This window comes from Ciona intestinalis, chromosome 9 (genome assembly GCF_000224145.3).
Source record: "Ciona intestinalis chromosome 9, KH, whole genome shotgun sequence".
Lineage (NCBI taxonomy): Eukaryota > Metazoa > Chordata > Ascidiacea > Phlebobranchia > Cionidae > Ciona > Ciona intestinalis.
This window is the reverse complement of record NC_020174.2, coordinates 607902-622097: the sequence shown is the minus strand read 5'-3', so window position 1 is coordinate 622097 and position 14196 is coordinate 607902. Positions and strand designations below refer to the sequence as shown.

Genomic DNA, 14196 nt, shown 5'->3' with positions numbered 1-14196 from the left:
AGGAGCGTCGTGTAATAGTGCCTCAAGTGCTTGAAGATGAACGCATTTTTGAAGAATGTTCTTCAAGGCTTTCTTGGACTAAAACAAGCATAATTGTAAAGTGACTTTTACAAACAAGGGAAAATTATATTTAGAATGTTGGATACGAATAAAAAACAAAGTAAATCTATACTACTGTATTATGAACGGATTGAGGATAATGAGCCAACTGAACCTGATCCCAGGTCCCTAGTGTATGTCAGTTTAGGTCCTGAAGTTTAGGACTTAGAGAAAAATAAAAAAAAATTGCAGACAAGAGTTTGCCATGTCTGTATTATACAAGCTTTAATTTAGTTTACATTTAGCGTTTAGTGTACAGCTTTACTTTACTTGATTTAGTGTACGCTTAATTCAATGTAAAGCTTAGTTACAATTACTAGTATAATAAAGTCCTTGGTTTCCCCCTAATTAACTGTACAGCTTAGTTGTAACTATTACCTTAATTTGGAGATCTTCGGAGCTACTTGCAGCCAAGTAAAGTTGTAGAAGTCTAGGCAGAACATTAGCCACAGCAACTGCCTTTGCATGCTCAGGGGTATGACGACCTATTTGTCCCAAGGACCAACCAACAGCGGCCTTAATGTGATCCTCGCTCTCTTCAGCAAGAGTTATAGCAAGTTGATTTACTCCCTGAAGTTATAAGTTTACTTTATAAGCAAATAAAATAAAACTTTTTTTGCCATGAGATGGGCATAGCATGTTGTATTGACTTCTAAAAAGCTGTTGCAGCAACTTGTTTAGTAAAAACATTTTGATGTCTCCATGATAAAGTTGACAATGTCAAAACATTGCTCTAAATAGGATTGTGGCAAGATTTTATTGAATGTACATGGCCATGGTGCATGATTTTCAATAAAATATCCTGTTATTCTGTTACCCTACTAGATCGAGGTCAGTTTCACAGAGTTTATCACATTAACTGCAAGACTTACCTTTGAAACAATAACAGCCATAGCCAAGTTATCTGAGTGAGCAGCAATGTAACCAAGTGTCATGACACCAGGTAGACGAACATTACCCTTCGATTCACCAACGTAATCTACAATGGCTGCCACTCCACCAGCATTTACTATGAGCTGTGCAAGCTGTGGAACAACAAGATGTGTCATGACTTAACTGTAAGTGGTTTAAAATATAAATTATGGCAATCAAAAGCAAAAGATTGGTAGTAAATTAACTAAGCTATCTTTAACGAGGAGACAGCATTTTGTTGTGGGTTGGAGCAATTATTGTTAAGGGCAAACACACTCACAATGGTTGCAGCGTTAAGCCTTGAATATGTAACCTCTTGGCTAAGGGCAGAGGCACGAACCACTATGCTACAGTGCACTAGAATTAACAGCTACAGTTACCTATATATTGTGTCACAGTTCTCTATAATTTTATATTGGAAACTCGTAAGCTGGCATGAGGTGTATGAAACAGAACACTCATTTAACGATTGTTGTTTTCCGGCCATGCGAGGATAAAGTAAGTTACATTCATTCATTCAGAGGTAAAACATTATAGGCTCCTCACCTCTGGTGTATGTTTAGCGATCTCCCTGATCAAAGTGGCGACATTCTTCCTCACATATTCATCTGGATCCCTGAGACAAGTAAGGACGGCTGGGAAGATCTCGGCTTCAACCACCATCTCTGACAGATCCACTGAATGCTTCGAGATTTGGCTCAATGCTGAGAACACTTGACGCTGGTCGGGAAAGTTAGGTTTTAATGATGATATCTCCCATTAAAGTTGCAAAGAACAAGTTAATGTTATAAAAAGAGAAAATTCAAAAAAAGATTAACAGGCCAGAACCAAACACAATTTTTTCTACGGATTTAAATCCGAGTTGACCTATTATCTGTGACACTTTTATTACTTAAAGTTTAGCAATAGGTTGTTAGAATGTAGGATTTAAAACCATCGGCTTGGAACATGAACTATGTCATTCACTAATCTTATGTGCTCATTTATTACAGCTATGTTCTTAATACCTTAAGTTTAGCATCAGGGTTAAGAATCATCTGAGCAAGATGTGCGATGGCTCCCGCATCCACAACAGTTTGTGCAAGCTCCGGACTATGTTTGCACACGTCACTAAGGGCTGACGCTGAGATTCTTTTTAAAGATAACTCCGGTTCTTGAATACAAAGCACAAGCAAAGGGACGGCCCCGGCGTCCACAACAGCTTGTGATAATTCTGGAAACAAATAAAGTATTCTGTATTGTGGACCACCTTTACTACAACGCATTTTGCGTGTTTTTCAAACCGACTTCTAGCTAATACGTTTTATGTCGCAACCCCTACATTTTTATAAAATCGACGCCACTGATTGTGGGAATGACTTTGTTGCCAGAATCAGTGGTATAACAGTTGTGATAAATGCAAGCTTAACAAAAAAGTTGTGCACGGACATAGTTGTCAAACTTTCGTAAACATAGGGAAGCTTGTGATACTTAAATACACAATCTTTTAGCCAAGATAATGTCATCTCTATAACTGGTAATTCTACAGGCCTATATCTTTCTTGTTACGAGGCATAAACTTAAGCCGGACTTCCTAGCGACCTAGCATGTGGGCAATAACAATAAAGATCCAAACTTGTTTAGTCACAAGAAATAAAGATCCTTAATGATGTAACAACCTGCATTATGACGCGCAATATAACCAAGTGCCCATGCTGCTGATTCCTTTACACCGGGATCAAACTCTTCAAGACAGATAACCAAGGCATCCAGGGCTCCACAATCAACCACTGATTGTGCAAGTTGTGGGGAGTGTTTGGCTACAGCTCGAAGAACAAACGCGGCAGCTTTCTTGTAGAATCTCTGTGGAGAAAAGTGCATTTTAATGAGACAATTCAAAGTTAATAGTAATAAGTTGTCATTTAAAAAATATTGAAAATTATGCAATGTTAGTTAAACCTGAGGACAATAGCACGTAAAAACGCAATAACGTGTAAAATGGAAAGTTTTGATCATGAAATGACAAAATAGGAGAGGTACTTTTTGTTTTAAGGCAATTTTACAAATCCCTTTGCAAATAAAAAAACAGGTAAAACATCTGAAAAAGGGTGGCTCTGATAAATCATATACATTAATTCTATAAAGATATTGGGCCATACAGAAATTGTAGGTGGTTAAAGAATGTCAGCAATGAGGTGCATAAAGTTAGAAACAATTGAGACATCTTACATTTTGTTCGGCCAATGAGTAAACCAATTGCGGTAGAATATCTCCTTTGACTACAGCTTCTGCCAAGTCATCATTATAATTAGCAAGTCGTCCTAAAGCGAGGGCTGCTGTTTGTTGTACAGTTGGTACCACGTCAAGGAGAAGTGGTCTCAATAATGACATAACACCTTCAAGTATAAAATGTGGTTTGTTAAGCTGTGTAGGCCTGTTGGTTAACTTAAAATACGGTAATATGCAAACTTTGGCCTACATCCAAGGTCTCAGACATTGCCTGAACTGTGGGACCTCACACATATGAAATATCTGGCTTACCATAGAATTATTTAGTAGCAATATTATATTAACTGTTTTTATTTTTCAGTCGTTTTGGTTGTTGTATTTACCTGCATTTTGTAAAGTTTCAATATTCTGAGGTCTGGTGGACAACTCTGCTATTGTTTGAACGAATTGAGTTCTGGACTTCTGGTATTGCTCAAACACTGTTAAAATTAAGATAATGTTATTGTTTTACAAAATATAAAATTTTCTATTTTTGTCTTAATTTTTTTTTCAAATTTTATTGTTTCTGCAGTTTGTACAAAACATTTGCTTCGTAAATTGACATAAAAAATACAAACATTTACCTTGTAAAACTTGCCGTTGGCTCATCTTGGCAGTTTAAATGTACTCTTAAAATAATATGCCTGTCGGCTTACAAAATGTTCTAGCGTTCTCAGAAATTTCGTTTCGCAGGACTCAAAATACATAGGTGGTTACCTAGCAACAAGCTTAAAGGGAGACCTTCGTTTTAAAAGGGTAATAGAGATAACATATAAAGAATAATATTTTAAATTTGTTTATACATAGATACTCTAATGGTTTATAAACTTAACCAGGATATATTTTTTTTAAAACAAGTTACTAGTCAAGTTGCTATAATGTGATTAAACAAATTGGTCCTGGCCAAAATGTTTGGCGTCATTGTTGGGTGAGTCGCCAGCAGTCTTTATTATGTATTTACTTAAAACAAAGTAGATTAAAAAAAAACACAGCTTTGATTGTTCGAAACTATTATTAAACTTTGGTAAACAAAAATGTTTATTATAGTATAGTAAACAACACTTGTGACAGGTACAAGTTCCTGGCCCAGTAGGCCTAATTGCAGCGGAGCTAAATAAAAATATCGTGTATGTTTTTTAAACTGACTGTAGAATTGGTATGTCCAAAGCAAACTATTCGTGCTATGCTTACCAACGTTCTGGCTGTGCCCCTGGTAACATTTCTCTGCGTGGAACCTCGTCGGCCGGTTAGCTCAGTTGGTTAGAGCGTCGTGCTAATAACGCGAATGTCGCGGGTTCGATCCCCGTACTGGCCACTTCTGCCTCGATAGCTCAGTTGGGAGAGCGTTAGACTGAAGATCTAAAGGTCCCTGGTTCAATCCCGGGTCGAGGCAATGTATTTTACGGTAAATATTTAACGAGTTCATTAAATTCATTTTGCATGCGCCGAAATTCCACAAAATTACGGGTTGGAGTGTTTGGTACGTTGATAAACATCATAACGAACTGGAGTTGACATTATTGCAGACGACTGATTCAACCCGTTACTTGTACCAGCAACCACGAAGCACAAAGTAAAGTATATAGGGGGGCGAATGCCGGTGAAATTAAGATCTTATCATAACCGAGTTACGAGACTTAACTCATATAAAGCAGAGGTTTAAGAAACACGATACTAAGCCTCGCCCAAGTTATGTACCAGACATCTGGTTAACTAATTTAATTTCTCACGCATTCGCGTGCAAATGAAGCAATTTGCGATATTGTGACGTCAATTTGAGATCTTATCGATAACGTCACAAAGATGCAAGGGACAATAACGTATTATGACGAAAATTCTGGAACTCGATTTAAGATTGACAGCAAAACCTTGTAGGGTTAAAAAATGTGAATTTGGCTGTTTTGAACTTGACTTATTTATCCTCGCGTGGCAGGGTAACGAGCGTCGTTATATAGCACGGGTGTTCTGTTTCATACACCTCGTATACCCGTTTATTTACCACGTATGTAATTTTGTGGTTGATTGTTTTCTTTTCCTTTTCATAATTAACCCATGTATAACAACAACTATACCAGGGCAAAAACAGATTATATTTACTATAAACAAAACTTCGATAGTAGTACCATTGAAAGGCTTATAAATGTATAACCTTTCAAGTATAGGCTTAATGAAATACTTGTTTAGATTATCGCGTGACCAAGAGCTGGTGCAGAATATTAATTTTACCAGAATATCAAAGACTGATAAGGTCTTGAACCCTGATGCTGCTTTTAGAAAATACCGACGTGGAAAAGAACCGCCTATGAATATTTAGAAGGAAAAGTAATCCAATAACGTTTAATCTTTTAGCACGAAATTTATAAAATCTTTCTCTATAAAAGAATTCACGTTTCAGGGTCAAAATCTGACCAATAATCTTGTCTTAGCCTTTCTACAAATGTCGCTATGAGTGCCACGCTATCTCCTGTCAAAACCTTCCGTTTTAGTTCACTGCAAGGTCGTATATATAATCCCCACGCCCAATAAAGCAGGCAGGTGTTTTAAACATACATGGAATATCCGCTGACGCCATTGAACTAAACTTAAACTGAAATTAAAACGTTTCCCAAATACACATATAGTAAGGTGGGAAAAGATGAGACACCTTTTCATTCTTTTTCTCGTCCCATTTGGTAGTAAACAAAGAACATTCAAAGAAAAACCATATCCTCGTGACTCACATGGACCGTTGTTAATTGTTTAAAACAGGCTCAGGATATTTTATCGATTAAGAAATATAGGGTATTATGTGCTAATCTAAAGGTACCCATACTACCCCAAAATATTATAACTGTTTCTCCGTGATTTAAAGTGCGTTGGTAATTGTTAAAACACGATTCGGAAATATTGGGTATATGAGTGCGGAGTAGGAAGATGGGACACCTTTAGCACATAATATCTAAATATCCTGATCGTGTTTTAAACAATTAACAACGGTATTTGGGAATCGTGAAGATAGGGTTTTATAATTCTTTGGATGTTTTTGTTTACTACCAAATGGGACGAAAAATAAAATGAATATGTGTCCCATCTTCCTCCGCCCTACTGTATTACGTGTTAACGGTATCCATCTTTCCCACAGCAGTATCTACATATAGTAGGGTGGGAGAAGATGGGACACCGTTTTATTCTATTTTCTCGTCCCATTTGGTAGTAAACAAAGAACATTTAAAGAATTAGTCAACCGTATGCTTATGACTCCGAAAGACCGTTGTTAATTGTTTAAAACACCATCACGATATTTGGATGTTATGTGTTAAAGGTGTCCCATCTTCCCCCACTCTACTATATTGAAAATTAAGGCTGTCGGATTGCGTGCAAGGACGAGATACGAAACTGGAACTCGTGCGTGAAGCTCTGGCTATCGTGTATAAGCTAATGGTGTGAACGCTATAACATTGTGAAGATATTGTATATATGGGGAACCTAACACCGCCATGACATTCACCTTTGTAGGTGAGAGGTCACGAGCAGTACTAGTGACGTCATAGTATAGGTGTTTCGTTTAAAACAGCAAAAATATCGCGGATACCCCAATTTTGGAGTGGGTAAAACAAGCTATTGCGGTTTGAGTAAGGTTAAACGTTTGTCATTGAAATACCGAGAACGGTAAAAAAGAAGCTTTATTTAAACGAAACTAGGTCAGGAATTTTGAGGTCATTGAATAAAATACGATTTGTTGTCATAGAACATTTTTATCGCAACTATGTCTATACACAGTGTACGGTTGATGTACAGGTTCCAAACTTTGAAACGTTATATTTATTACAAAATAATCGTTTTAAAGACAATGCGATAAACATTTTTGTTGGAGGCGTAAGCATATACGGTTATGTTTACGCTGTAAATGTTTTTTGTTTTCTACCAAATGGGCCAAGAAAAAAAAAAACTAAAACACGAACCATCTTACCCGAGCTTAATATAATTAAACTTAAATGCAATATATTTGTGCCATAAGCCTTTACAATCCATGTTCCAACATTCCGCAAAATCCTAATATTTCTTCGTGTAGGTTCCACGCAATGTTATATTATAGTAAAAACACCTGTGTCATACAACAGACCTTGCCGTTCAAAATAGCGTTAAAGTTACAAGCAATATAACTCTGCTATCAAATAGAAATCATACGCATTTGTTTGTCACGCGTTTTAAACCGAGGCAGCGTGAAACTTTGAGACATTCGACCATCTGGCCCCGGAACGTAAATTTGCAATAAACCAGATTTTTGACATTATTTTATCAAATGAGACGTCAGTCTTTATAAGCAGATACGGTTAAATACAAACATTACATCTGAATGCTTGGTTTATTTATTACAACTATGGATTGATATTATAGCATATAGTTATTTAAACATTTATTGTGCTGTCATCCTTTATTTGGTGTTTTAAAACCCACGTCCAAACTAATACTCGTGATGTGCCACAGCAGTTTTTAACGGGTAAGTTTTTCGCCCAGAATATACGGGTTCTATAGTCACGACATTGGCACCATTGCTGGCGTACGTGTCCATTGGCATGGCACTTTATCGGCATTTTTTGTCATATATGTACATATATGTATATATGTATATATGTATATATATATATATGTATGTATAGTATAGTAGGGTGGGAGAAGACGGGACACCTTTAGCACACAATAGCAAATATTCTGATCGTGTTTTTAACAATTAACAACGGTCTATGAGAGTCGTGAGATACGGTTTTATAATTCTTTGACATTTCTTTGTTTGTCATCACTTGGGACAAGAAAATAAAATGAAAAAGTGTCCCATCTTCCCCCACCCTACTATATATGGATGACAAGAAATTGTATATAAACGAAAAAAAAAACAGAAATCGCTCACGATGCGACCACACACATGGTTAAATTCGGAAGCGGGCACGCTGTATGTGTTCACTGGGTTCGGCTATAGGCCGCTAAGGAAACAAAATAGTTTAACTTGTGTTCGTGCGTGAAAGAAAACCGCAGTTATATTACAATACACAAGTATGGCCAGATGTTACAGGTAAATACAAGTGTCGTGTTGCACGATCGACGTAATTCCTACAAGAGTGTCTGTTGAGTGTTGCCAGGTGGATGGACAGATGCTGCAAACGATAAGATGAAAGAAATGCAGTTTTGGTTTGCCGATTCGCGTGCACAAAACGCGTGTAATTCAAGTGTGATTTTATTAGCAGCAGATACAGTTTGTATTCTACAAAATACTATTTTTTTAAGGATAAGAATAAAAACTACAATTTTTATTAGTTTATATTTTCTTTGGCAAATGTTGACACGATTCTTTTTAAATATGGTAATTCTAAAACAATGGGCATTAACATTGTAGGTTTAATTGTGGGTATTATACAAGCTACAGATAGTGCGCGTATTAAATATTTTTTGCAATTAAAAAAAAGTGAAAATTAAAATTTTAAAATGTTCACCCCAAGACAAGACGTTTGGTAACCACTACTAACTAGAAAGCACCGCATGTCCAACGTATAACCACAATCTTGCGTTATTGGTTTCGAGGGGAAAAAGTGGCAACCGTATGCACGGCGTGCGAAGAAGTTTGGGTAAAATTAAAACGACATGTCGTGGACGTAATCGATCATACGGGTGATGGACAAGCATGTAACAGAGGGAATTTGTGGGGAACTGTTTTGTACAAGTAAGCTTATATTCTATATAGGTAAACTGTAAAAATGGCACGCCTGCTGGGGTTTAAGCCAGAATCGGCTATAGTTACTCGAAGTTTCCTTTCATTTATTTGTTTTTTTGGGGGGGATAAAAAACTTTTCAGTAATTTTTCGCAAGTATACAATCAAAATTAGATGGATAAAATTAGGGTATCGGTTTAAAAAGGCGACGCTGATAATCCGAACTGTGCTGGACTATAGCCTACTCAAAGAGATTAAAACCATCTCTTTGGCCTACTATATATTTAACTTATTTAATCAGACGTGACTAAACGTTTTAGGTCATTAACACTAGCACGCAATGGAAAAATACTTTTAAACCTTTAAGTATTTTATATTTAAGAGCAAGTTATATTTTTCTACGAGTTTGATTGGTCGTTTTGTTTGTGAATGCAGATTATATTGTAGCGATAACGCGAGCTTTGAATTCGTTCTTTCTAATGGGGCAAAACTAAGTAAATTCATTAGTGTCGTAACTTTTATTTGCGGCTTACCGGACGCCCTATGGACACCTGGTGTGATTCGGTGGCGTGACTAGGAAGCTCGCGCAATGGGAAAGACAAAAAATAATAGGCGTTTAGGGTGTAGTCGCTTTGACTATTTATTGTGTTTTTTTTACTTATCCACCGTATTGAAATTGTATATTTTGTTTCGTTTCTTTTCCGTTGAGATTGAAAATTATTTGAGTCGCAAACCGCAGGTATGACAAACAGGTATAGATAGAACAACCGGGCCACAGGAGGATTTGTTGCTGTAAAACTGAGCACGGCAGTCTGTTAGGGGGGCTTCCGCCAGCCCAGAAGATTTACAGGTTCCGGACTCAACGCTGATTCCCGTGCTATCGTTGGCCCACGACGCGACAATAAACAAGTTATGCGTTCATCGATCTATTCATTATTTTACACCCTGTACACTTACAGGGAGACGCTTTTAGTTATTAAATAAATAAAAATTTTATTTTTTTGTTTCAGGTTGATTTGCTAGAATTTGTTTTGTCATAATTAATCATGTATGACGTCATAATAGTTTGCGTCATATCTGCAATAGCTGTTGTCGCAGCAAGCTGGGTGAAACAAAAGGGGTCAAAGAAGTTTCCCCCGGGATCAAGGGGATTACCCTTTCTAGGGAGTGTACCCTTTGTTCTGGGTAGCCTAGAGCGCACCCTAGCGGTTTGGGGGTGGCAAAACTACGGCCCCGTTTTCTTCTTTACTCGGGGGAATACCCGCACAGTCGTGCTCAACACTTACGAAGCTGCAAGCGAAGGGTTCGTGAAACAGGGGAACCACCTGTCGGGGAGATTCATCGACGCCAACCACAACGAACTGTTCGCGGATTATTCTCCACAGTGGCAGGAACAGCGAAAACTTCGCGTTAAAACGCTCAAAGGGTTCGGGAAAGTGAATACAGAAGAGATTATGACGTCAGAATGCAAGAAAATGATTTGTAGAATCCGGGAAACAAAGGGATCGTTCGAGGCGGGTTACTATCTCGCTGTACCAACGTTTAATATCGTAAAGAGCATTATTTACGGTGAGCGGGGATTCCGCATAATATTGATATATCTTTGGCTTTCCCACTAATGTAGTGTAATATATGTGATTTGGTGGTTAGACCGCCCACAACGTAATCAAAGGATATCGGTTTCGATGCACGACACTACTACACGCGTGTTACAAATAGCATAAATAGATGCGTTACGCGAGAATAGATAGGTCTCATTTATTCGCTTTGAGAATAAGATGAATTTGATAATTTATACGTTTATCTTCGTTGCAGGAGAGCCTTCTGAAGGTATGAACAAACAAGATGAAGTAAATCTGTCAAAGGTATTGGCAGATCCCGTTTATAAGGCTGGTAATGGTTTTATGGAGTTCATGGCTGGTATGTTCCCACAAATTCGGTCATCGGTTGCATACGAGAGAATGCTGGAGAAGAAGGGAAAGGAGAGAGTCCGGCAAGTGAAAGAAAAAATGACAGGGAGCAAAAAATTGATCGAAGGGATGCTGCAGAACCTTCAGGATTGGGAGACCGGCGAAGTTTACAACAATCAACAGCTCTCTTGTTACTTGACCGACCTATTTATGGCGGGAACCGATACCATGGCAACCACGGTTCATTGGTCGCTTGTATTTCTCGCCCAAAATCCTCAAGTTCAAGAAAAAATGGCGGCAGAGGTGAAAAGTGTAGCCGGCAATGACGTCATCACTACGTCAATGATGGATTCTATGCCATACACAAGAGCTGTCATGCATGAATCGTCACGTCTGAGGCCGGTGTTTCCCCTTTCGTTACGTCATCAAGCCACAAGTGACGTCACGGTTAAAGATTACGTCATACCAACCGGTACGAGCGTAGTAGCCAACTTGTGGGCAATACAGAACGACCCAAAATGGTGGAAGCAGCCGTCAGAATTCCGTCCGGAGCGACACGTCACAGAGGATGGGGGATTCACCAAAAGCGAGAAGATCGTGCCGTTTTCTATCGGGCCTCGATATTGCCTGGGGAGTCAGATAGCGATCTACCAGCAGTTTATATTCCTAACTAACCTAGTGCGGGGATTCCGGTTTCGGTTCGATCAAGATAAGGTAGAACCGGATCTGACCGGTTTGATGACGTCAGTACTAGCACCTGTCAACGTTCACTTGGTGGCAGAGGAGCGCTAATTGTATTGACATAGAAACAATATATTATTGCACCGTACGATGATGACGTTTTGTGAAAGATGGAACTTGTATTTAATTTGTGACAACTTAAAACTGTTCCACTTTTTACGTTACTTGAACCAGTGTGTAGATAGCTGTCAATAAAATTGCTCACCCATATTTGGTCTTCTTTTAGGGGAATTACCCAAGCGTCGATCTTCTTTGACGTCACAATAGATAAAGTGCATCATGAATTACATAAACAACACAACACCTTGTGACATCACAATGATACATTCTACTATAGGATGGATGAAGTATTATGATGTCACTTCCTATTGGTGAGATCATCAATTAATGACATCATGCGTTGTTTTGTTTTCCTGTTTGAACTTGACGAGGTGTATGTTGCAGCCGAACAAGAGAGCAAAGCTGTCAGTTGTTTATGGTTGTACTCGGTATGATTATTCATCCATTGGTGCAGGTCGGTCTCAGTGAGGTAATAAGCCTTAATGTAAGACTCTACATATTCACGGTTGGGGATTGGCCTGGAAAGAAAGGGGGATTAATGTGGGGTAATGAAGTGGTTTATTGCAGCTTTTTGTTTGATAGAGGATAAGGTAACATACATGGTAACTCGTAGCTGGCACGAGATGCAACAACACTTGTGTTATAACAACTGTCGTTTCCGGCCACGCGAGGATAAAGTTACAAGGTCTTTTGGCCAAACCGGGAGCAAAACGTGTGTATTTAACAGTGGGCAAGAAGTAAGTATTGTGATTGGTGACAGCCATCCATATTATGGTGAATTTGACAACTACAATTCATGTCTTTCTTTCCAAAGACACACACCTATCAAAAACTATTACTACAATCAATATAATATGACAACTCACCTGATATTTGTGAGTTTTTCTAGTTTCATAAGGAATTGTTGATAATCAAGTTGCATCAGCGCTCTGCCCTCGTTGCTGCATTTCTTTACATTCGAAAATCTATGAAAATATTTGGATGTTAATTTTGTATAAGCTAAAGCTAAAAAAGGTCCAATTCTTGAGATAGATAAAATATTTGGTATTCCCCCAATTTTAAACCAGATGTTTAAAAGCTAGTCAAGCAATAGAAACTTTGCGGAATATCTGGGTCTTAAGATGGATTTTAACTTAAAAAAACTATATGAAAAACTGTCAGAAAGTTAATCAGAACATTAACATAGGGTAGGGGTTACGGGTTGGAAATTGTGGATGTAAAGTTCTGATATTGAATTGTTGTCGAATCAAAAGTTACGCTGGGTTAAACGATGATACAATAAAGTTAATATGAGTTCATGATAATAATATTGTAATGGTATCTTACCCTTCTACAAAAGCTTGGTTGCATATTGTTATACAGTGTTGCCAGATAACTTTCACTACTTCATCAGGAAGACGAACACTTCTGTAATATACAAAATATGGAAGCACTGGTGAAGATATAGACACTTTAATAATTCGAAAGTTAAACCCACGGTTACTGTTTCATTACACACGAAACTTGTTACATATATTTACAAAACATTATATTAAAGCTAAATATAGTAGAGTGGGGGCTAGATGTTAATATGTCATAATACTAAATCATGTTTTTTTACAATTAAAGCACGAGGGATGCACTTATATAATTCTGTAAATATTCTTTTTTTTACTAGCAAATGGGATAAGAGTGAATGCCTGACTGGAAACCCATACTACATTATAGAATTAGATACATACCTCACTAAGCCAAACAAAGTGATTCTAAAATTAGAAAGATCATTTAGGAGTAAATCCACGTAGTTGTTGTGTTGCGACATTATTTCACGCACGTCCCAATTCACCATAGACATCCTATTAACAGTGGTTGCCACGTCAACCGAGTGGATTGCGATGCCAAGGTAGGAAGGGTAGCGGACATCAGTTGTTGCACGGACCGTCTGAGATATAACATGTAGTTTATTTACGTCTTCTTTGCTCCAACCCAGTGGTCACTAACAGGTTGTCCAAATTATCAGCCATACAATAAAAAAAATGAAAAAACCAAAAAAAAAATAATCACCCACAAAGTTACATACGTGGTAACCATATGGAGGTAAAATGGAGGTAAGCTATGGTGGTAACTAAGCTGATACGAGGTGTATAAAACAGAACAATTGTGTTATCACAACTGTCCTTTTCCAGCCACGCGCGGATAAAGTAATTCATTTGTCATGATATACAGGGGGGACTTATGTATTCAAGCACCTCATGCTCGCTGTCAATACCGGTTATGATATAATTTGATATGATGTTGTGACCGCTGTGATATAATCTGATTGCAGATTACATAAAATATTTATTGTTTATAAACTTCCATACAAACCTGTGAATAGAATTGTTGCAGAAAAGCTTTCTTAGAAGAAGGAATCATTTCTTCTAAGTTTTTATGAAGCAATTCAAACTGGCTGGCAAGACAAATTCTGAAATACAAAGTAATAAATCAAGCGTTTGCAAACCATAGATGAACTGTCCCAAATTCCCTGGCTTGACTTATCGAAGGACATTGCCCTGCCCATATAT

At 37.8% G+C, this 14196-nt stretch overlaps 3 protein-coding genes and 2 non-coding genes across 8 annotated transcripts in view; 3 read left to right on the top strand and 2 right to left on the bottom strand.

Annotated features, from left to right (window-relative positions):
- The window catches only part of pf16 (protein), a 5668-nt gene extending 1676 nt beyond the window's left edge, over window positions 1-3992 (bottom strand). The window contains exons 1-9 of one of the 4 annotated variants that reach the window (XM_009861230.2): window positions 3843-3992; window positions 3603-3698; window positions 3220-3386; window positions 2670-2853; window positions 2019-2224; window positions 1558-1731; window positions 972-1124; window positions 478-669; window positions 22-78 (exon numbers count right to left, since the gene is read on the bottom strand). In XM_009861230.2, coding sequence (XP_009859532.1) covers window positions 22-78; window positions 478-669; window positions 972-1124; window positions 1558-1731; window positions 2019-2224; window positions 2670-2853; window positions 3220-3386; window positions 3603-3698; window positions 3843-3867 — 1254 coding nt within the window. In that variant the 5' untranslated portion in view covers window positions 3868-3992. 4 annotated transcript variants of the gene reach the window in all.
- A 507-nt stretch (window positions 3993-4499) lies between these two features.
- Window positions 4500-4573, top strand: trnai-aau. The gene has a single exon. It is a non-coding gene; the product is annotated as a tRNA-Ile (tRNA).
- Window positions 4574-4578: 5 nt separating this feature from the next.
- On the top strand, window positions 4579-4651 carry trnaf-gaa. Its single transcript has one exon. It is a non-coding gene; the product is annotated as a tRNA-Phe (tRNA).
- Window positions 4652-8093: 3442 nt separating this feature from the next.
- Window positions 8094-11803, top strand: LOC100176315 (cytochrome P450 2J6-like). The gene is made up of 2 exons (XM_002130355.5): window positions 8094-10511; window positions 10758-11803. Exons 1-2 carry the CDS (start codon window positions 9989-9991, stop codon window positions 11642-11644), a joined length of 1410 nt encoding a protein of 469 aa, XP_002130391.1. The 5' UTR covers window positions 8094-9988; the 3' UTR covers window positions 11645-11803.
- Window positions 11630-14196, bottom strand: part of LOC100186247 (syndetin) — an 11654-nt gene continuing 9087 nt past the window's right edge. The window contains exons 20-22 of the mRNA XM_009861244.3: window positions 12980-13060; window positions 12520-12618; window positions 11630-12171 (exon numbers count right to left, since the gene is read on the bottom strand). Of these exons, the coding sequence (XP_009859546.1) occupies window positions 11952-12171; window positions 12520-12618; window positions 12980-13060 (400 nt within the window). The 3' untranslated portion in view covers window positions 11630-11951. The remainder of the gene's footprint in view (window positions 12172-12519; window positions 12619-12979; window positions 13061-14196) is intronic.

What these genes read in the sequence shown, in the direction of transcription:
- LOC100176315 (XM_002130355.5), top strand. Translation starts at nt 9,989, where the DNA reads ATGTATGACGTCATAATAGTTTGCGTCATATCTGCAATAGCTGTTGTC. An exon ending in CGTAAAGAGCATTATTTACG is followed by an intron (nt 10,512 to 10,757) that starts GTGAGCGGGGAT and finishes TCTTCGTTGCAG; the next exon opens with GAGAGCCTTCTGAAGGTATG.